This window comes from Ptychodera flava, chromosome 13 (assembly GCF_041260155.1).
Source record: "Ptychodera flava strain L36383 chromosome 13, AS_Pfla_20210202, whole genome shotgun sequence".
Classification (NCBI taxonomy): domain Eukaryota; kingdom Metazoa; phylum Hemichordata; class Enteropneusta; family Ptychoderidae; genus Ptychodera; species Ptychodera flava.
The window spans coordinates 24515851-24536915 of NC_091940.1; the positions used below are offsets into that span (position 1 = coordinate 24515851).

At 40.0% G+C, this 21065-nt stretch overlaps 1 protein-coding gene across 1 annotated transcript; it reads left to right on the forward strand.

The window, feature by feature from the left end:
- Positions 1 to 18863: 18863 nt before the first annotated feature.
- Positions 18864 to 20005, forward strand: LOC139148722 (uncharacterized). The gene is made up of 2 exons (XM_070720196.1): positions 18864 to 19430; positions 19629 to 20005. The coding sequence occupies exons 1-2, from the start codon at positions 19127 to 19129 to the stop codon at positions 19706 to 19708; spliced, it is 384 nt and encodes a 127-aa protein (XP_070576297.1). The 5' UTR covers positions 18864 to 19126; the 3' UTR covers positions 19709 to 20005.
- The last annotated feature ends 1060 nt before the right edge of the window (positions 20006 to 21065 follow it).

Below are 21065 nucleotides of genomic sequence, written 5' to 3' on the forward strand. Positions count from 1 at the left end.
TATCCAAAAAATCCACGTGATCTTTGTCAAAGTATTATGAGGATGAAGACGAGTGTCGTTGTAACATGTCCCGTTTCCAAGGAACAAGGAATTCAGCTGTGTGGCGCACCTGTAGAACATTGGTAACTTTAAGAAGAGTCTAATATAGTAAAATACGATTCCCCTTGTTTTGGTTGTATTCTCTCTCTCTCTCTCTCTCTCTCTCTCTCTCTCTCTCTCTCCTCTCTCTCTCTCTCTCTCTCTCTCTCTCTCTTATATATATATATATATATATACACACCGTGTATTGTATAAAACATTATATATATATATATATATATATATATATATATATATATATATATATATATATATATACACCGTGTATTGTATAAAAATAATATAAAATGGTTATAATAAAAGTCAATTAAACGTGAGTTGAAATCTAAAAAGCCTATTCACAGGGTAATTCTCAGCCCACCAAGTGAAATAAATCCATGACATACATCAGGTATAATGAGCATCATTTATTCTTTTTTGCGGGCATTTTTTCGGGTCAAAGGTCACTGTTGATTAACGAAGCTCTCCGTGACATTTGATTGCACGATTGTAAAGAAAACATCGTGACGAAGAAGCATCTTTTTTTTTTTGAAATATTAAAGTAAATACACAGAAATGCCTATTTTTTTTTTTTGGGGGGGGGGGTTATGAAACAGTACCAATGACGCACAAGGTATTTTTATTTCCCGATCTTCAGTTGACATGCATTTGCATTGCTTTATCATCGTTGTCGTCTTTGAAATTGTTTCCGTGTGCAGTTTACCCATTCGCTTCCTATTTACTTACATATCAAAAACCCTGTCGATTAGTATTTTGATTGTAATCAATCTGTGATGTCATCATCACCAACTGATCAACGAAAACAAAGTGTTATTTTTCGCCTCTATTTTGTTCTCTGTTTCAACAACTTTACCATTGTGAATTATGCGAACTTTGCGATCATGTCAATAATACAAGACTGCATCTGTAAACTGTTGTCGGGTATATGATAATGATTATGAAAGCTGCCACAGAGTGGGCGAATTTGAAAATGTCATTTCTGTGAGAAAACAAAAAGAGAAGCCATGTGGGGTGTTCAGCCGGTCTAAGCTGACAAAACCATCTGCTGACACTTAAAAGTACTTTTTGCAAAGTCGTATAAATGACACTAAAAATACCGCCTGACACCCGTCTGCAGTGCTAAAATGGAAGACCAAAACTCTCGTCTCGTTCAACTTTTTCTTTAGAAAAACTAGTTATCGGCTCCAAGTGTCACCTATCCTGAAGACGATTTTTCTTATTTCGATGTTGGCGGTAAAGCCGGTCACATTATATGATATCCAAACAAGTTTTTTCCTTCTTTCCGCGTTTGCCATATTAAAACTGTGCTATCGTACCAGAGCACTTCTGTATCAATCACGTTATTGTCTGCTTTTCGAGGTGGCTGGACGCCAATTGCTGTCAGGTGCGATTAGGGCAAAGCTATCCTAGGAGAAACAAAACACTTTTAATAAAAACTAATGCACCGCAGAATTCCTGCGGATTTTTCCTTTGGTCTCTGCACAAGGTAAATCGCTTTTTCACTGTCACAACACGTTGACGGCTGAGCGGTGTCGCAATAACTTCAGTGTCGTCCGTACGTCGTATATGCGCGTCTTTAGAAAGGATTTTTTTCGGCTTGCTTGACTTAGGGTGCCTTCCTCAATGAATAAGTATGAAAAGCTCTCCTCGAATGATGTTTAATTGTGTATGCGTTATCGCGGATCCTGAGTGTTCTCCAGCCCAGTCGAATCACGTGATAGGGCAACGAAAATTATACTGATAAAATTCACGTAAATCTTCTCCCCTTGGGTGTGGTCCCGCCCGTTTCTCCTCCTAAAGGCAGGTCGAAATAGCACACCCACACTGTCTCCCTCTGCAGCCTCCTTACAAAATCATTTCAAAACAATTTTTTCATGAGTGTGGCATCGTCAAAAAGCAACACATACGATCGCTGGAGATGTGAAGCACGAACGACATCTCAGTTTAAATATCTGTAAGTTATACAAATACATATATATATTTGCGAAGCTACCCTGCCAGTGTCAAGGTCATGAATCTGATGAGCTGAGGTGGAGGGCAAATGATCAGACTAAAAAGAGGTTAATATTTCAGCATTTGTGCTAAAGACAGCTGCAATGAGTTAATTGTCAAATAAGCGGGTAGCCTCCCCGTTGCTCGGCGTGACAATTACACGAAACGAGATCGCGCTTGCTCAAAGTTTCGTCGCGCGACAACACTGCCCTCAATTGGTAGTGTGAAACACAGCGCTTTACTCTCATCAACTCGCCACAATGTATACAGTTATTCTCGTTTGAGTTCTTTCACTGGGGTGGATAATTAAATCTATGGATAGGATGGTCAGGGCACTGGCATGCAATCTTTCTCATGTTTCCGAAATTTGACGAGTTTAATCGACTTTTGCTGATTTTACACGTTGACTTCATGCTCCGTTTCATGTGAATTTATCTCTCAAAAATCAGCGTGACCGCATAAAACACTTTCAAATTTCATTTTTGTAGAGTTTTCTCATTTATTACCATCCCTCCAAAGACATAGGTAAACGTTTGTAAGAGTCGAGAGACTTTCAGAGTTTAATATGTATGCTTGTGCATATATATATATATATATATATATATATATATATATATATATATATATATATATATATATATATATATATATATATAATATTATATATATGTATGTATGTATGTATGTATGTATGTATGTATGTATGTATGTATGTATGTATTATAGCATATTCTAGCACGCCACACACACGTGTATGGAGGGAGGCGGGGACAGAAACAGACAGGCAGACAAGCAGAGACAGACACACGGAGAATGAGACAGACTGAAACAGACATACTGTGGCAGACAGACAGAGGCACAGAGAGAAACAGAGGCTGACAGAAGGGGGATAGAGAAAGACAAAGGAAGAAGATAAGAGACAGAGGGACAGAGGCAGACGGAGCGTACGCAAGAGGGCGCACTGGGCACGCAATTTTGAGAAGGCAGGGCTACTTTCGTTGACAACGCAAAGACAAAACCAACATAGATTCCCAAGAAGGCTATAATGCTTTGTCATTTCGCCAGTGGGACGGAAACACTCAGACTATATACGTCATAAACCCAACCGTATAAGGTTTGTCAGAGCAGCAGAATGACTCGTAAATCCATAGAAAGTCAAACAACACATTTATTATTCGTATCCAAATTTGTAAGAACTGAGGGTACCGTCCACTGCACGAAGTCAATAGGAAGAACACAAATATTCTTTCACCAGTAAAATTAGGGTGATGGGTCTTATTGTGCTATTCTTATGCGTGTCAATGGGCACTGAACTTGCCATAAACATATGTTTTCAATCGTACAGAATACATTAAAAAAGCCACCGCTTTCGAGTAAAGCTACATGACTCTTGACCCAATGACTACATAGGTTTTAATCAATGACAGTTTAACTGTGACAGTTTAACTGTCTATGCCGTGACCAGCAAACCTTCGCTGTTGTCCTGTCTACATTATGCCATTTTCTGGAAGATTTTTCGCAAACTTTGTGATGATTTTATTTCGAGACAAGGAGTAGAAATCCTTATCAATTTTTATCGTCCAGCGAGATAATGTAATAGTTACAGTGGCGATAACGAATCTCATTCTAAGATTCAAAAATCCATCCACCAAACTTAAAACCTTGTTAGCATGAGGGGAATATCTTGTAAATATAAATGAACGTTCATTATGGATGCTTGCGTATTTTGTCGCGCAAAGTCTGAAGTCATGAATACGACGGAAAAGTCAAAATTCGGCAGGCCGCTTGGGTTTGTGGCCTTTCCGTCTGCAACAAGTGTGTCGAGAACACGTTCTGTCCTGCCGGGAGTCATGCTTCAAGAGCAGCGATTTGGTAACAGTGTATTAAACATATCCATGTACTGCTATCACGAAGCAACGTCCGTCAAGCACGACCGCTCTTTTACGACCCAGGTTCATTGCCTTGTACAGTACTCTGTCGGTTGACCATTCTATTCGTGGTCACTGCCTTTGAGCTCCGCAAGTCTAGTGAGAATGTTGGTCGGCAGTTAAGGTAGAACGCGCTTTGATCGGGACAGATATTGAGACTGAAACATTTCAAATTCTTTTCTGATCTGCCACTAGCGAAGGCTCATTTCGAAGCCCTTTGAGTGAGAAAAACTTTCACCGACTTACTTTTTTGAAAATCGGAACTTTTTGTTGTTCGCAGCTTCATTAACTGGTAGATTCCTGTCCTTTTTTTTGTTTTGTTCCGTGCTTATTGTGTAGATCATGTCTATTTGTTTATTTTGCTTTTTGTACATGTATCTATTGTACATTTTAACTTTGGAATTAGTTCAAATGGATGAAAATCTGCCTATGACTCTTCACAAAGAAATGAATGAATGGAACTCTGTCACAAAGAAATGAATGAATGGATAAATAAATAGATAAATCAATCAATCAATCGATCAATCTATCAATCCTCAGTCCAGTCAAAAGGCAATAAATATCATACATGGAAAATAAGGTAAAGACAGTTCAAACACAGCATTTTGGTATGCGGCCACGGAGGGACCGTGATACAGCATTTCTCAGTCGGTGGTTCCACTACGCTGTACCAACGGCACGCAGATTTCACAAACTTTTGTGAGCCTTTTTCAGTCCTCGCAATGTCATAATATTCTTTACAGCTCCATCGGTAGGCCTTCGCTGCCAAAAAACATGGTGTTCACTGGCTTCCACCGCACGGTTGTATTGAAACTTGGCTGAAAGTTGAAAAGGGTTTGGGGAATTAATAATTCTATGTCGTCCGTGGAAATGACTCTTCTTGTATCACAGACTGTAATGTTTGAAATATAAAGTAAGCAGCTTGATGAAACATAGTTCGTAAAATCAAAGTAAAAAGGGAATATGAATGTCCAACTATTGAGACGACGAGGGATGAAAGTTCGATCACTGATAATTGATTGCAAAAAGGAAAGACAAAGCTGCCGATTTCACATTGTTTCCAGCTATTTCCCACATTTCACATTTTAGTACTTTAGAAACCATAAACTGACGAGAGAGAGAGAGAGAGAGAGAGAGAGAGAGAGAGAGAGAGAGAGAGAGAGAGAGAGAGAGAGAGAGAGAGAGAGAGAGAGAGAGAGAGAGAGAGAGAGAGAGAGAGAGAGAGAGAGAGAGAGAGAGAGAGACAGACAGACAGACAGACAGACAGACAGACAGACAGACAGACAGACAGACAGAGGGGGGGGGGATAAAGATGAACTTCCCATTGTGTGATTCCCAGAATCTTATCTACACATAGCATGACTTTCTCTGGCCCAGGTTTACTAACATGCGTTTTCAGAGAAAGCAATCGATCAAACTAATAATACAGACACTCGCCTCGAAAATAGAGACGTCACTGTCATATTTTACAATGTACGGGTGCCTGCTCCCTCACAAGCTGGATTGTGGTGAACCTGCCCTTTGTAAAGAGACATTAATAAAAACGGACACCTATTTTTGATGCTTTTGTTTAGCCGTCAATGAGAGATTAAACGGACATCAACAGATGTTTGCACTGTTACACAATTCATTTGAATGAGCAAAGCAGAAGGTACAACGCTGATCTTTTTTTAAGGGTTGTCCGTGTATAGGACATGCTTGTCGAATGACTTTGCTGAAGGTCGTTTGTGCCACAGGGAGTAGCGGAGAGTAACTTGCGGAATTACCGCAGTATGCGCCTCGGAAGTGAAAGACGTAAGGTAGTTCGCGCCTCGAAAGTAAAAGACTTAAAATTTCGCTCAAAATTTCCTTAAGGAATCTGTCAACTATTCACTTAAAAAATCAAGAATAAAAATCGGGGGTCACAGTGAAAATTTTGGTACTAGAGAAACAAATAACTCAAGATTTACCGATATTTGAAATTCAAAATGGCCGCCATCCCTGTGTGAACTCTATGGAGAAAAATGAAATATTCTGATTTCGAAAAAAATAAGCCGGTTAAAAGTTTCTTTACACCAAGAGCTTTAAAATGAACCCCCACAGCTGTATCTTCTGGCGATTTTTCCGTTAGTTTTGATTGAAATGATCACTGGCTCATGTTGAATAGCCTGTCAAGTAACAGAGAATCGCATATTATTCGGAAACATTACGTGCCCTACAACTAAATAACATGTGATTTTACAACAAAAAATTCAATTTTTGTCCGGACAGAAATACAAACTCTGTTGACACGCGGATTGCAACGTAGGCATTCTTCTGCGCCTGCGCGAACCATTTACAGTAATTTCAAAATAAATATTCATTACTTATGCCCGGTACTTACGTCGTAGTCCATTGTCCGAGCACGTTGCGTAGCCAGATGTCTGGCAATCCACGACGCGATGTTGTTTTGATCCCGCAATAAACGTGAACTTGTACATCTCGCATGATCGCGGCGTCACCATATCTGCGTTCTCCCCTGCACGCTGAGCATGCCAGACGTCAACAAACGAGCTCGGAAGGGCAACACGTTTGAACAAAAATTAGCAGTTTTATGTGGCTATAACATCACTAATCATGTTTGTTTCTTCGTAAAACAACACTTTGCAACAAATATGAGCCTCCAACATGGGATTTTCCGAGGTAAAAAATGGTCAAAAGTTACAAATAATGGCCCTTTAATGTTTGTTATTTCATTTTTTTTTTGGTGACACGACTTGTCTTCTCTACCAAGGGTTTTCTCTCCCTTCACTGAACGCGGAGATCCTTAATTTCTGATTCTCGCGTATGTCCTCGTTGACATTGACTATTTACAAGAAGCTGATCCTTTGTTCTCTTTTGTGCGTCTTCGGTTACAATCTTTGGTTACAAAGCTGATGTAAACCTGGCTTTTCATGTGAAGGGAGAGAAGGCCGTTATTATTTACAAAGGAAAGTCGTTGCAGACAATTTATGAACTTTCCACAATCGCCCTCAAATTATCAATAAGCCTTAATACTGACAGATTCATCGCTGGTTATAATTTGAAGGTGTCACTGCATATATATAAAAAGTGTGCCTGACAATTTGTGTGAATGCCTTTAAAATCATAAACAGTATTCTTGCCTCGGCACATTTTTTATCGTTGTCAAAATTCCAAGAGACAGATCATCTTAAATGCGGAAAACGACGGCAATAATCGGAGACACGCTTTCCAATTAAGCTTATGCCGCACAGCTGAGAATACACAATAATGTCACGAGTATGTTCATTTGCGCGCCCAGTCACTGAGAATGATGCTGTTCTCCTTTGAAACCGTGTGATAGTTTCGCACTGAAATCTATTAGCCCTAGCACATGACGAGTTATTTCGCGCCGCTCATCAGGCCACACTAAGCTTGAGCAATTATGACCCCTCTGGTCTTCGAATAGTACCGTTCTCTCTTTTATGGTTCGGTTAAAGCCCCATTAGCTGTGTCTTGTTGGGTTTGACTTACCGAAAAAAGTTCATCCGATGTTCGGGGAGATGTTTTTGATTCATGTTCTATTGTCTTTGAAAATTTCACCATCTCAACCCTAGTGATGGATTCGGTCTATTTAATTCAGGCGCTTAAAGGGCCATTATTTGTAACTTTTGACCATTTTTTACCTCGGAAAATTCCATGTTGGAGGCTCATATTTGTTGCAAAGTGTTGTTTTACGAAGAAACAAACATGATTAGTGATGTTATAGCCACATAAAACTGCTAATTTTTGTTCAAACGTGTTGCCCTTCCGAGCTCGTTTGTTGACGTCTGGCATGCTCAGCGTGCTGGGGAGAACGCAGATAATGTTGACGCCGCGATCACGCCAGATGTACAAGTTCACGTTTATTGTGGGATCAAGACAACATTGCGTCTCGGATTGCAAGACATCTGGCTACGCAACGTGCTCGGACAATGGACTACGACGTAAGTACCGGGCATAAGCAATGAATATTTATTTTGAAATCGCTGTGAATGGCTCGCGCAGGTGCAGAAGAATGCTTACGTTGCAATCCGCGTGTCAACAGAGTTTGTATTTCTGTCCGGACAAAAATTGAAAATTTCGTTGTAAAATCACATGTTATTTAGTTGTAGGGCACGTAATGTTTCCGAACAATATGCGATTCTCTGTTATTTGACAGGCTATTCAACAAGAGCCAGTGATCATTTCAATCAAAACTAACGGAAAAATCGCAAGAAGATACAGCTAATGGAACGCGTACATGCCGCGGCCATATTTTAATCGCAACTCGAAAGTTATTCTCTCGTTTAAATTTTAAGTTGTGCGTCCGTTGCCAATCTTTGGAAAACCTTCTGCGGTCACACTTCGGTGAGCTCTATTACGTAAGTTGCCTTGATTTCAAACAAAGTTACTGAAAAAAGGTACCAGTGGAACTGAATGCGCAAAGGAAACAAAAAACCTGACTTTGTTTAAGAAACTTTTTATTGCTTGCCAGGTCTATGGATTGTGGGGGCCCATTTTAAACGTTTTTACCAATTTGGGGAGCTGTCATTCATTTACGGCCGGAGGTCGGGAAGAATGGTTGGGGAGGGGTCACCAAAATGATGCACAGTGTAGTAAAGCGATACTCAATATGATAAACAAGGGGGGTTACGCAAAAATGTTCACGTGTCGACAAAATAGTTCGAATTATCACAAAATGTCATTATTTTAAAATAAAAGTTTCAAACATTTCCAACTCCCTCCAGCGTTAAATTTCCCCACCTTCTAAACCCCCTCCCCCATGCCAGTGGATTCACTGCTTTACAGCTGTCTGGTCATCAAACACACATGCCGGTATAATGCAGTGACTGTATACAAACACCACATTTGGCTTGGATGTGCTTGCCTTTCTTGCATCTCCTGCTGGAGGATCCCAAGGCAGTTATTGTTGGACACCACACGTATCAATGTATGTTTGACGCACAGCTTGTACTTTTATACTGCCAGGGCTGTCACTTTCCCATCTGCCAATTGAAGTCAGAAAAAAGATGTATTGAAGCAAAACTGGCAGTCTTTTAACTACTCAGTATAGTATGTTATAGCAAGTTTAGTCATTAAAAACCATCTATGCTGTATCTGTTTCTGAGGGCCTTCAAATGTCTAAGTCTTTGATTAAATGCAAAATTGTCATGCTTTGCCTTGCTGGTATTAACCAACTTGACCTGAGTGATGGTGACATGAACTTGGCAGGATATGTCAGATGTGATTAAGTGTTCTAGATATAACATAATGATACAATTTCAAAGTAACGTTTTCAAAAAGTGCAGTACATGGACGGAAACTCCCCCTATTCCCCAGAGTCGGTTGCTTAACAAACACGAGTTAGAGAGATTTTCATGCCTATAATCACTTAATATTACATCCCAAAAGCTAAATAATTTTTTCAGCAATCACCGAATATAAGAGACAAATCTATCGGTTTTTGATACAACAGAATCTCATGTTATGGGAAAAAAAATTCGAGGGAACAAGGGAGGTTGTTGAAAATTCGCTCCCGGGGGAGGGGGCTGCTCAAGATGCCTTAATGCCCGAGACAATTCTTTCGAAAACTCCTCCCCCGACTGTAAATTATTATTTTATATGTGAAAATCGGAAACGTAATTTTCATCGTTGAATTAACACAGGGATGGCGGCCATTTTAAATTTCAGATTTGTTTCCATAGTATCGAAATTTGCAAGGAGACCCTGGATTTTCATTTCTTATTTTGGAAGAGAACGTTGAATGTTTCGTCTATGAAAGCACGGTTACTCTACTAGTAGAGAAATCTTGATGAAAGTTTGAGTCTTTCATTTTCGGGGGGCGAACTTCCTTGATTTAACACAAGATATTAGGCACCGGCGGAGCTTTCATCTTTTAATTTGCCTTCCATGTATTACTGGTTATAGGCAAATGTATATTCCCACATTTGAGCACTCGTGGTCGAGTTCACAGTCCCTAGAAGCGAATAGTAATACTTGGGCAATAATATGTTTGTTAGAGCGATATAAGGAGTATATAGTCACGACCGAGTGGACAGTATGAAAGTAGGCGGTGATATTTTCCAACAGCTCCATCATGAGGAACAAACTCTGATGAATATTAATCGCCTTTATAGGTACATCTATTACTTCGTTCATGAGAGTTTTACATTTAACATCACAATAAAGCGCTATCTACCATCGTAGCATTGAAAGAAAAGGAACTGCTCTGCGTGTGCATGTTAACATGGTAGCAATTCGATCAGGAGAAAACGTTTACGCTGTCCAGTATTGTCCATGGCCTTTGTACATTTTGACATCGTTAGCATATGAAACAAAAGATTTGAAGTTGATGATTCGCGCCGAATATGTTCAAACACCACAGATGGTCTATCGACATAGCGTGCGTTCTCTGTTTATTTCTGATCCATCCACACAGCTAAAATTCTTCAAGTACAACTTTGGGCAATTTTTGAAGCTGCCTTTCCAACTCTACAGAAGAGGAACACCGAACGTCGCTGCCGTGCTTTCTACTCTTGTCACTTAACTTTGTAATCGTCATAAGTTGTGAGACGTCGTCTGTGCAAATAACGGTTTGATAGAAATACAGCCAGCGCCCCACACCACTACATGGCAGTACGTCTCTAGGGTACCCACGCCGACACAAATGCTCCCCCTATCGCATATATACCTTTTGTTAGTGTTGGAAGCACTGAGTATATCTCACAAAACTGCTCTCGATTTACATACCTTTGTTTCAATGGGATACAAATGAGTGAGTATTTTTTCAGGATTTTGTCGCGGAGAAAGATGCCAAACAAGAGCACTGTTATTTACATTCAAGAACCGTGAAGTTCAAATTGTGCACTGCGAGTCATTTTCACGTCTGTACATTAGTATGCCTGTTTTCATAAATCGTGTAAATATTAACAGAAAAGAAAGTTGTAATATTTTTATCCGTGATACCAAGCGATTAACGGAACAGCTGGCGACAGGTAAACAGAGTGGGCTCAGGAAAAAACTACAAAACATAAGCAAATAATTTCCTTCAATGGTTTGTTTGACTCTACGTTTATAGAACATCAGCGACAAGGTAAACAATCCTACATTAGAAATGGTGCCGTGCAGTACTCAGGGACGTCTAATGCTAAGACGTGGTACTTGTCTGAGTCCAATGTAACGGTAGAAGTAGAAACCAAGTGTAATTCAGTAAATACGTTTATATTTGAACCTTTGAATGCAGGGGATATTTCTGTGGTTGTCGAAAGACAGTCGCTAGAGGGCGTGCTTCGCTACACGTTCATGTTTGGTGCCAGTTGTGTGGTATACGTGTACACTTGCAGCGACATAGCAGTCGTCAGGGACGGGTGGATGTATGTTCTAAAAGATCCACCATCTGTAATTTTGACACATTTTCCAGTCTTTTTATTGCGACGTTTTTTCTGTAAAGACGGTGTCTCTTGTCAGACTCCCAAAATCCAGTCGAAATACTTCGGTTTCAACTCGCTAATGCAGCCTGTTTGTTTGTACCCTGTACAACTTTGTCAACAACAATAAATTGATGCATACTGTACAACCTATGTTGTGTTTCTATAGCTGGTGTATTGTATTTCGACATATCTTAGGATGGAGAGTCAAGATAATGTATTTGTTTTGATAGGATAGTTTTATACTTGCAGTTATTGAACCTCTGCTGCATCAAAGGATATATGTTACTCGCAACTGCACGAAGATTTCTATGAGATATGCAACGGTCAGGTTTATTCCAACGGTTCTCAGCTGGTGACCAGCCCGTACATGTAGACATCCTAGGAAAACTGATTTCCAATACCGCTCAGACCGAACACCAAGCAATGTGCTGTATACTTCAGAATGGTTAAAGAAGCATGTGGAATGTGGTGTAGATTCGGTTTTCAGAGGACTGGGAGGCTGCCGTGAAATCACTTTGTAAGTACTGAAGTGAAAGTACTGTTCAACGTCTTTCACTCGGTTTTTTACAGAATCATTTTGTAAATTGTTTTAATAGCTTGAAGCCACAATTTGGAGTTCTTTCGCAATCGACGACTTTGCGTGCCGCAAATCTCCATAGAAAATCGGAGAGAGATATCAAATCCCTATGATGAAAATTCGATCATTGAAAATTGATCAGGAAAAACAAAGCTGTTGATTTGTTTCCAGTTTCCACCACAGTTTATTACTTTAGAAACCATGAACTGACGAGAGAGAGAGAGAGAGAGAGAGAGAGAGAGAGAGAGAGAGAGAGAGAGAGAGAGAGAGAGAGAGAGAAGAGAGAGAGAGAGAGGAGAGAGAGAGAGAGAGGAGAGAGAGGAGAGGAGAGAGAGAGAGAGGGAGAGGGGGGGAGATTTTCAAAGCCGTTACGCCCATTACAGATAATTCTGCTAGCAATGTCAGATTTCACATTTTTCTATATCGCTTTAGTTTACAACATTTCTGAGTCGTTATTGAGAGTTTCACAAAGAGCTCATTTTCATACTTGGGCCATGTTGATGACTAGTTTGGCGAGTCAGACTTTACTGCAATAATACTGTACACGAAACTCTTTCAGTGCGATAGAGCACGCCCTAGCTGCGGAAACTACCCAGAGCGCCACCACCGGTGACGGCTATTGTTTGCTCGAATGTGGCGGATGCCAACTGCTTGTCACATACAAGATGTTGCAGATAACAGTATCCATGTCAAAGGAAAACTGACTTTATTCAGAAAATCGAGAGTCCAAGTACTGAATAAGGAAGCTCTAGTACCATTAGTACATCAGTGCTCATATCAAAGGAAGCTCGACTTCGGCAAAAAACAACAACAACAAAACAAAACAAAAAAAAAAAAACAAAACAAACAAACAAACAAAACCCAGTCTTTCCACGATGGTGAGGGACAATGCGCCACAGTCTTGTGGAGGGTCTGTCATGAATACACAGAGAAATGTCACCAAATAGATCCACCATAATAAAAAAACGTAGACAAACACGTGATAATATACTGTATACAATTCTGAAAACAGAACCTTCGAATTTAACAATGAGTTCAGCCTCTAAATGTAGAATTACCCCTCCCCCAACCCCCCTCAGCTGCACCGGAAGTAGCCGACATTACATTTTGCGAGGCGGAAAGGATACAAAATCAAGCCACGAAAATTTTTCACTTGTTTCTATTCAAGACGGACTTGATATAAGTGTCACTAAATTGAGAACCCCCCTCCCTTCAAAGTTTCTTTAGAAACCATATCTCATTGTAGCGTGTCATGTCAATTCATGTCAATCGATCAACAACGGAGGTAGCAGAAACACAGGTCTAAGTTTCGACAATAATTCTTTCCATTTTCTAAAACATTCGTGCAATCCGATGTAAACAGTCAAGAGAGAACATTCAAAAACATTTGAACGCGCAACAAGGAAAGACAAATTCGTCGTTAAAGAAGAAAACACTCGGTATTAAAGGTATTCGGTCACCTGTTTTTTAATAGCAAATCAGATTTTACGCGGGTGGCCGCTTTTTAAAAAGGGCGCCTCCACACGACCAGCCACGGCATACTCAGCAGCATAGACCACTACCATGTTCTTTGACGTATCAAATATGTAGGACCGACAGCTACAGGTGTTACGGGGTAGTACGCTAAGCCCCGCCCCTTCACCATATATGGAATATGCAAATTTACGGCGACCAATCTCGGAGTCAATATACACTGATGTACACATTGAAAGTAGTATGCACCTCAAAAGTGGAAGACTTAAAGGTATACAGTCACCTGTAATCTAAATATGCCCATATATGGTCAAAGGGGCGTTCCTTGGTATTAAAATTGCTCATGTGAGGGCGCTGTTTTTAAAAAGCGGCCGCCCGCTTAAAATCTGTGATTGGTTAGATATTCTCTTTCCATGGTAACTGTAGCAAAATTGGAACAAGTGACAGTATACCTTTAAACTTTTGCCTGAACTTTCCTCAATGATTGAAACTTTCAATCATTCTCTTATCAAATCAACAACAAAAGTCATGGGTCACTATGTTAAGTTTTTGTACTAGAAAAATACATTACCTAACATATGCCGATATTTGAAATTCAAAATGACCACCACCCTTGTGTTAACTGTACGGGGAAAATTTTCGAAAAATTAAGGTAGCATCGCCTCGAAAGTGAAAGTTGTAAACTTTTGCGCAAACTTTCTTGAAGGCATCTTTTAACTATTCTCTTTTAAAATCAAGAATAAAATTTTGCGCAGATTTTTGTACTAGAGAAACAAATGACAAAATTTACCGATAATTGTTCAAATTGGCCGCCATCTCTATGCAGAAAAATAAAATTTTCAAATTTCGAAAAACTAAACCGGTGAAAAGTTTTCTTACACCAAGAGCTTTAAAATGAACCCCCGCTAGTGGTATACCAGAACAGAATTCTAAAAGTTTGAGAGTCCGAAAAAATATTGTGAAAAGATGAGAGTCTAAATATTTTTCCCGAGGCGTATAGAAGTGTGCTTTGACTCCAGGACTCAATGACTCAATCGAACCCATGTTTCCGGCTGTAATAGTGGAAGCACAAAACATGTAGGCAACAGGAAATTGCTCAGATCATAGACAAAAGAACGTTCCACTGTCCACGCACAGAACAAGGGAACAACAATACGGCAATCCAACCACGGTTACCGTGATGACGCCTACAGGATAACAAACAGCGTTTCGGTAATAAGACGGTTTTGCGGTATGGCGACAAGCAGTCCAAACGTCCAGGCAAAGTCATGTCAGAAAGCGAACGTTGTCGAAAAACAGTCTGTCCTAAAAAAACAAGGACGTTGCAAAAATCGAAACCCGATCGAAATCATCATCCAATGCAAAATGGACAGAATGATGAGCGATGCAAACGTTTGCAAATGTGGCAATTCCACAACAGGTACTACATATGGTGAACACTTGAGGAAGACCGAAATCACACTCCCGTCACCATCCCACAATCCCTGTGTGAATGGCTGTGGTCATGAAAATGCGCATATATCCAAACGTTCTATGACTTGGAGTACAAAATCGAAACAAATGTTGGCAAAACATGAGGGAAATCCCATCTTTACTGTCTAACAGCATCCTTTTTAGCTCCGTGCTAAGACTAAGAGCGAACGCATTCTATACAAAGCGTTTTTTTTGTGTGAGAGTTTGATTTGCCCCACGTGGCGTAGAGTAGCCGAGCCCGAAGCCATGTCCCCTACATGCAATTAATTTCAAGTTATCATAGACTTGAAGGTGAACATGGCACAAATTTATAGAACTGACCGATTTGACCACAGTTAGGCCACACAAAAAATTTGTTCATTACCGGTACCATAAGTTTACCTCTCAAATAAGGGTAGGTACTTGGTTGCAGGAATTTTTATTTACTTTTTTCACCCTTTACCGAGACCCATACGATATAAAATTTGGAGAATTTACTCTATTTTATTTGAAAATACCAAAAAGTGTCTTGGTTTTTCTAGATTCGATAAGTTTACCGGAAACACATATATTTATTTGGCCTTACTCTACACGTGCTCACTGCCTCCATATCCCATGCACATGATAAGATCAGCGGTTAGATCTCGCTTCTTATGGTCTGAGGTTGCACCGAGTGTATTCTCTGACATGATCTCCAGCCCTATGCACGGAGCACACTCGACTCCCTGTCTGTGACTCAACGAATGAAACATATAAACTGTAATGGTTGTAGAAGAGAGATTCTGAGAAAGTCACCAAAGTTGCTGACTGCTATGTCGACAACCCAGGTATGGTACAGTGCATGACCCCAACTTTCAAGACGGTGATGTTGAACGTCAAAGTCGTCACCACAGGCTCTCCTATAGATCAGCCACAGACTAGCACTGTGTCAATCGTTTGTCCATGTTTCAATACTAGATCGGGAAGTTATAGTTGAACTTATTATAAACGTGAAAAGTACCCTGTTGTCAGTCCGGACTAAAATTCGGAGTGCAGTCTTTACACGTACAGGTTGAAATCACACGCTAGTCAGAATACTGCTGCAGTTCCGCAACCCACAACTTTCCCGGTTTTTTTTTGGTTTCTCCACCAATCAAAATCGTCGGCGAAAGTTGGTTAGCACAAGAAGTTGGAAATAAGGATTTATTTTTATATGAGTTTGAATTAAGAGTAAAAGATGTCTGTAAACAGCAATGGTGGGTTAACATAAGTGGAAAACCAAAAATGCGTAATTATGTTAATTTCAAAAGTGCACTTGAACCTGAAAAATACTTGACCCTTCAACTTAATTTTAAATTTCTTCAGTTGTTTGCTTGTTTTCGTTGTGGGTGTCTTCCACTAAATATTGAAGAAGGTAGACACACGGGCATAATATCTAGTGAAAGATTTTGTACCTTATGCAATCTTAACAAAGTCGAGGATGAATTTCACTTCTTATTAGAATGTCCTGCCTATAAAGATTTTCGTGTACTTTATATTTCAAGTGAAACTTATATCCATCCAAATTATTGTAAATTTAACCGTTTGCTACAATCATCAAATGAAGGAACGATACGTAAGCTGTGTATATTTATTTATAAGGCATTTAATTTCCGAAAACAATGTCTTAGTAATTAATTTTCCTAACGATTGTAAATACTTTGTTTCATACTATATTTACTTCATACCAAATTGTAACTTTTCTTGTGTAATGTAACTCTTTGCAATGGGGCCGGAGGCCTTGAAATGCAAATAAAACAAACAAACTAGCCACAGACTAGCACTGTGTCAATCGTTTGTCCATGTTTCAATACTAGATCGGGAAGTTATAGTTGAACTTATTATAAACGTGAAAAGTACCCTGTTGTCAGTCCGGACTAAAATTCGGAGTGCAGTCTTTACACGTACAGGTTGAAATCACACGCTAGTCAGAATACTGCTGCAGTTCCGCAACCCACAACTTTCCCGGTTTTTTTTTTGGTTTCTCCACCAATCAAAATCGTCGGCGAAAGTTCTGGGCTGCGCAGCTCACGGACGTCCTGTTTTAGCTCCATGCGCTACTGCAGTAAATATAGATACTGCGTATTCCAACCAGCTTTTGGGATTAGAACTTTGGTTGATATTAAAATCAGAAATATTTCAATAATCACCCAAAGTTACAGTAGGGTTACTACAACGTCACTGTCAAATATATCTTTTGTATGAAGTACTAGTATTTCATTTCATCTATGAAAGTTTTCATTCTGTATCATGGTTGGCTGTCGGCAGAAAGATTTCGCCGTCCCTCATTTGCCTTTCACCGCATAACTGGCGACGCAACAAAGCATTTGGTGAAGTTTTACTCCTTAATATATCTCAGACAACTACCACAAGCGTCGAGGTTTTTAGATTTCAGGTGTGTTCATGTTCGTAGTGATGAAGGCGATACTGTGTAGTTTCGATGACGCCGACTCCTCTGACTGAATCGAGATGTGTTGTTTATTGCGCAAGACACTTGATTAGCATAATGCACAGGACAAGCATCGTAATTTTCAATCCCAGTTTCGTTCCCTCTTATGACTGAGGACAGAAAGACTGCCTTTGTCCATAGATAGTCCCCCTCTACTGTCTATACTTTGTCTTATCATAGATGTAATAATGGCATTTTTTCTAAATTTCGACGTTTGAAGTTTTTTTAGAATGAGTATAGAATGAAAAGTCTGTTCACTGAACCGATAACATTCGTTCCGTATTCGCCCTTGAATTTCTATGTCCAATGCTTTGCTTCGCAGAGCAAATGGATTTCCAGGATATCATCGGTACAGGATAAAACCTAACAGTCCAGTCAGTCATAGCTCTGCATGGCAGGGCTGTGTGTTACCGGCATTATACGGTCTCCCACCGGGCCGTATAACGCCGGTAGCACACAGCTCTGCCATGCAGAGCTAAGTCAGTCAATGATGACGAAAAACGTTCTGTGGAATATGTGTGCATAAGTCATTTCTCACAAAAAGGGAGTCCACACTGCGATTATCCATTTAAAAGAAAAGAGAGAAACTGTGATTTCATATTTCTGTTCAAATAAACTTTCGATTTTTGTAAACCTAGCTGGATATCACACTTTTGACCACAATGTTTATTCAACTGTTACCGGACGAGTGACTTTCCGGAAAAACCACTTTCACGGCCATGGTCGGATTAAGGGACGATGAAAGCAAAACACGAAATGGAGGGATTAACGGGTAACCAGCTGACTTGTTCTGCTGGATGCCGGGTTGGGTTTAGTTTATCTGCTCACCGGGAAAATTGGAAAAATAAATTCATTGATGAATGAATTTGTTTTCATTTCAGCCACGTCTGTTCCTGAGTCGCGTGATTATCATTGTCCATGGATAGACAATGAGATAGAATGATAGATAGGATAGATCATGGAACGGGGGGAGAGAGAGAGAGAGAGAGAGAGAGAGAGAGAGAGAGAGAGAGAGAGAGAGAGAAAAAGAGAGAGAGAGAGAGAGAGAGAGAGAGAGAGAGAGAGAGAGAGAGAGAGAGAGAGACTTTGACAAGCAAAAATTAGTACTTTTTGCATCTAGGCTTGGCCTAGACTTGCTCCAAGTCTGTGGGCATATAAGATCAAAACATTTTATAAATTGAAGGACTAAACATCAGCAGACCGGTCTCGCTATAAGTGATTGATCGCTGGGTAAACGCCTTGGCCAACAGGCGCTTTGCCAGCCAGTAACTCAGCTGCCGAGGAAAGCCGGGCGACTCGGGCCAGTTAACACTTGGTCCAAAACAGCATGACATGGCCCAAAGCCTGTGGTCTTCGTTAGGGGTGAACCATTTGATTTCCGGGGGGGAATGGAGGAAATGGGTGGGGCAACAAATTTTTTTTCCCATGACTGTGACAGCAAATTTTTTTCTATTGTCAGTCCTGCATCAAATTATTTTTTCTGTATGCAGTGGCAAAGCAAATTTTTTTTCTCGCTTGCCAATTTTTAATACAATATGCTATACATACACGTTATTGGTTCACAACCGGATGTTTTAATAACTTGTTGTGTTCATGGTTCTGCTATTAAAATTTTATGTACAACAAATAACTAGTAAAAAACCAGACTGACAAACTTGACCAGCTGTACTTAAGCTGTGTAGCAGACGTGGAAAAACTCAACAAGAAATCTGCGTCATACCAAGAAAGTATGGTTTTCTACCACTCTCTACAAGCCAAGGTCAAGGCAGTTGTGCAAATGGTAAATGAGAAAATGGCCACCATATCAGCTGTGCATGAGAAATACAAAGAACTGTACGGAGCTAGCCAGCAGGCAGCAGCCAATAAAAGGAGAGCTGCTAACGAAAACAGAAAGAAGAAGAAAAGAGCTGCGATATCAGCATCACTCAATACCAATCCACATGTCAAGGCAAAGTGCCGAAGAGAGATGGCAAAGGACATCCACTCAACTGACATTGCCACTTTATTCAACAGACAAGAAAGGGGAGACAAAGGTAGTCATATAAGCAGATTATTTTGAGTGATGACTTTGTTTATGTTGGAGTAATATAAAAATGCATATAAAAATCACCAATATTAACGCTTTTGTCCCTTTCCAAAGTGAGAAACCTTTTAATCAAACACAAAACTACTGCAGACAATTTTTAATAAAAATAACAATTTTCCTTTCTTTCAATTTTCCTTTCTTACAGGTGCTCAGCAGGTACCTGCATGTACCGAACCAAAAAGATATGGGATCTGCCTACTGTCATCCATGAAGCCACTGCCATAGTCTCCTGAGTAGAGTAATAGTAGCCTGGTTAAACCAGACCGCTGATCTGTTCAATCCACTGAACAGATCAGCCGTCTGGTTAAACCAGGCTGATAGTGACTAGTATAGAAGTGTAGTGATCATACAGTTGTGAAAGTCAGTACTATAGCTGTGTTTTATATAAAATCAGTACTGTCAACTTCTTAGGAAAGAAGTCATGTTTTACAAAAGTTGTGTTTGTATTTCATTATTTGTTATTGTATTTTCATTGCAAGGAAAGACATATATTTTGAGAATAATATATTGCTTTTAAAAGTAGTTCATTGAATCGTGTCGTTTGTTTTAAATTTTCAGTAGATACAGATCACAGCAAGTCCAATGGTTCCCCTTTTAATACTGACTGTGTCAATGCTTTATTGCAACGTATTTAAAACACTGTCATCACAATGAAACTTTGAACGTCTTGAAGTATTCAAGTTTATTTATATGCCAGATTTTTAACATCAGGATTCACTCTAAAATATTGAAAATATTAGTGCCGCCGTAGGCGGCCGCCCTCCAGCGGTTTTTTTAGAATCAGTCCCAAACTTTGGTGATTTTAGCACATGGCGACAAATTTTTTTTTCTGTCCTGTCTGTTGGAACAATTTTTTTTCTCAAGCCATTGTTGGATCAATTTTTTTTTCTGTCCTTCACCTGCCGACAAATTTTTTCCCCAGATCCTCCATCCCCCCCCCCAGAAATCAAATGGTTTTCCCTTATGTCACAATGCAGTGGGTAGCATGATTGGTGTTTTCGCGTCAAATTTTGTATGAACGAGTATGCCCAGCCACGGACTCTCTGCGATAGAGGAACCGTGGCCTAGCAGAGGCTTTCTCCATGGGGTCCGTAGCTGAGCAGTGGAGGTAGTTTTCTGACGGGTTTCCTGTCTTTCATGTGCTGATTTTGACTTCGACGACTTTTTACACCACCACCGTGGTGACGGCACAGTCGTTTGGAGAGCTATTCAGCGCTGGGACTATTCGCCCTATAGACGAGTGTGCAGAAGCGAGAAATACTCGCTTCTGCACACTCGTCTATAGGGCGAATAGTCCCAGCGCTGAATAGCTCTCCAAACGACTGTGGTGACGGTGATGCGCACAAGACGGAAAGCCTTCAGAAAACGATCACCACGACTTCTAACCAACAGCTAAGCAAAGGCAAACATTCAAAACGTATCAAATGATGAAAATTTGTAATACAAATAAGAGGCGGGAACAACTAACGACATATGTAAAGAAAGAAAAGCTAAGCTTACAGTAGGATAGTCAAGTTTGCATCGTCAACTAGGGTTAAAGATCATACGCAAGCGTACAGAGATTAGGAACTTTGATATAGAT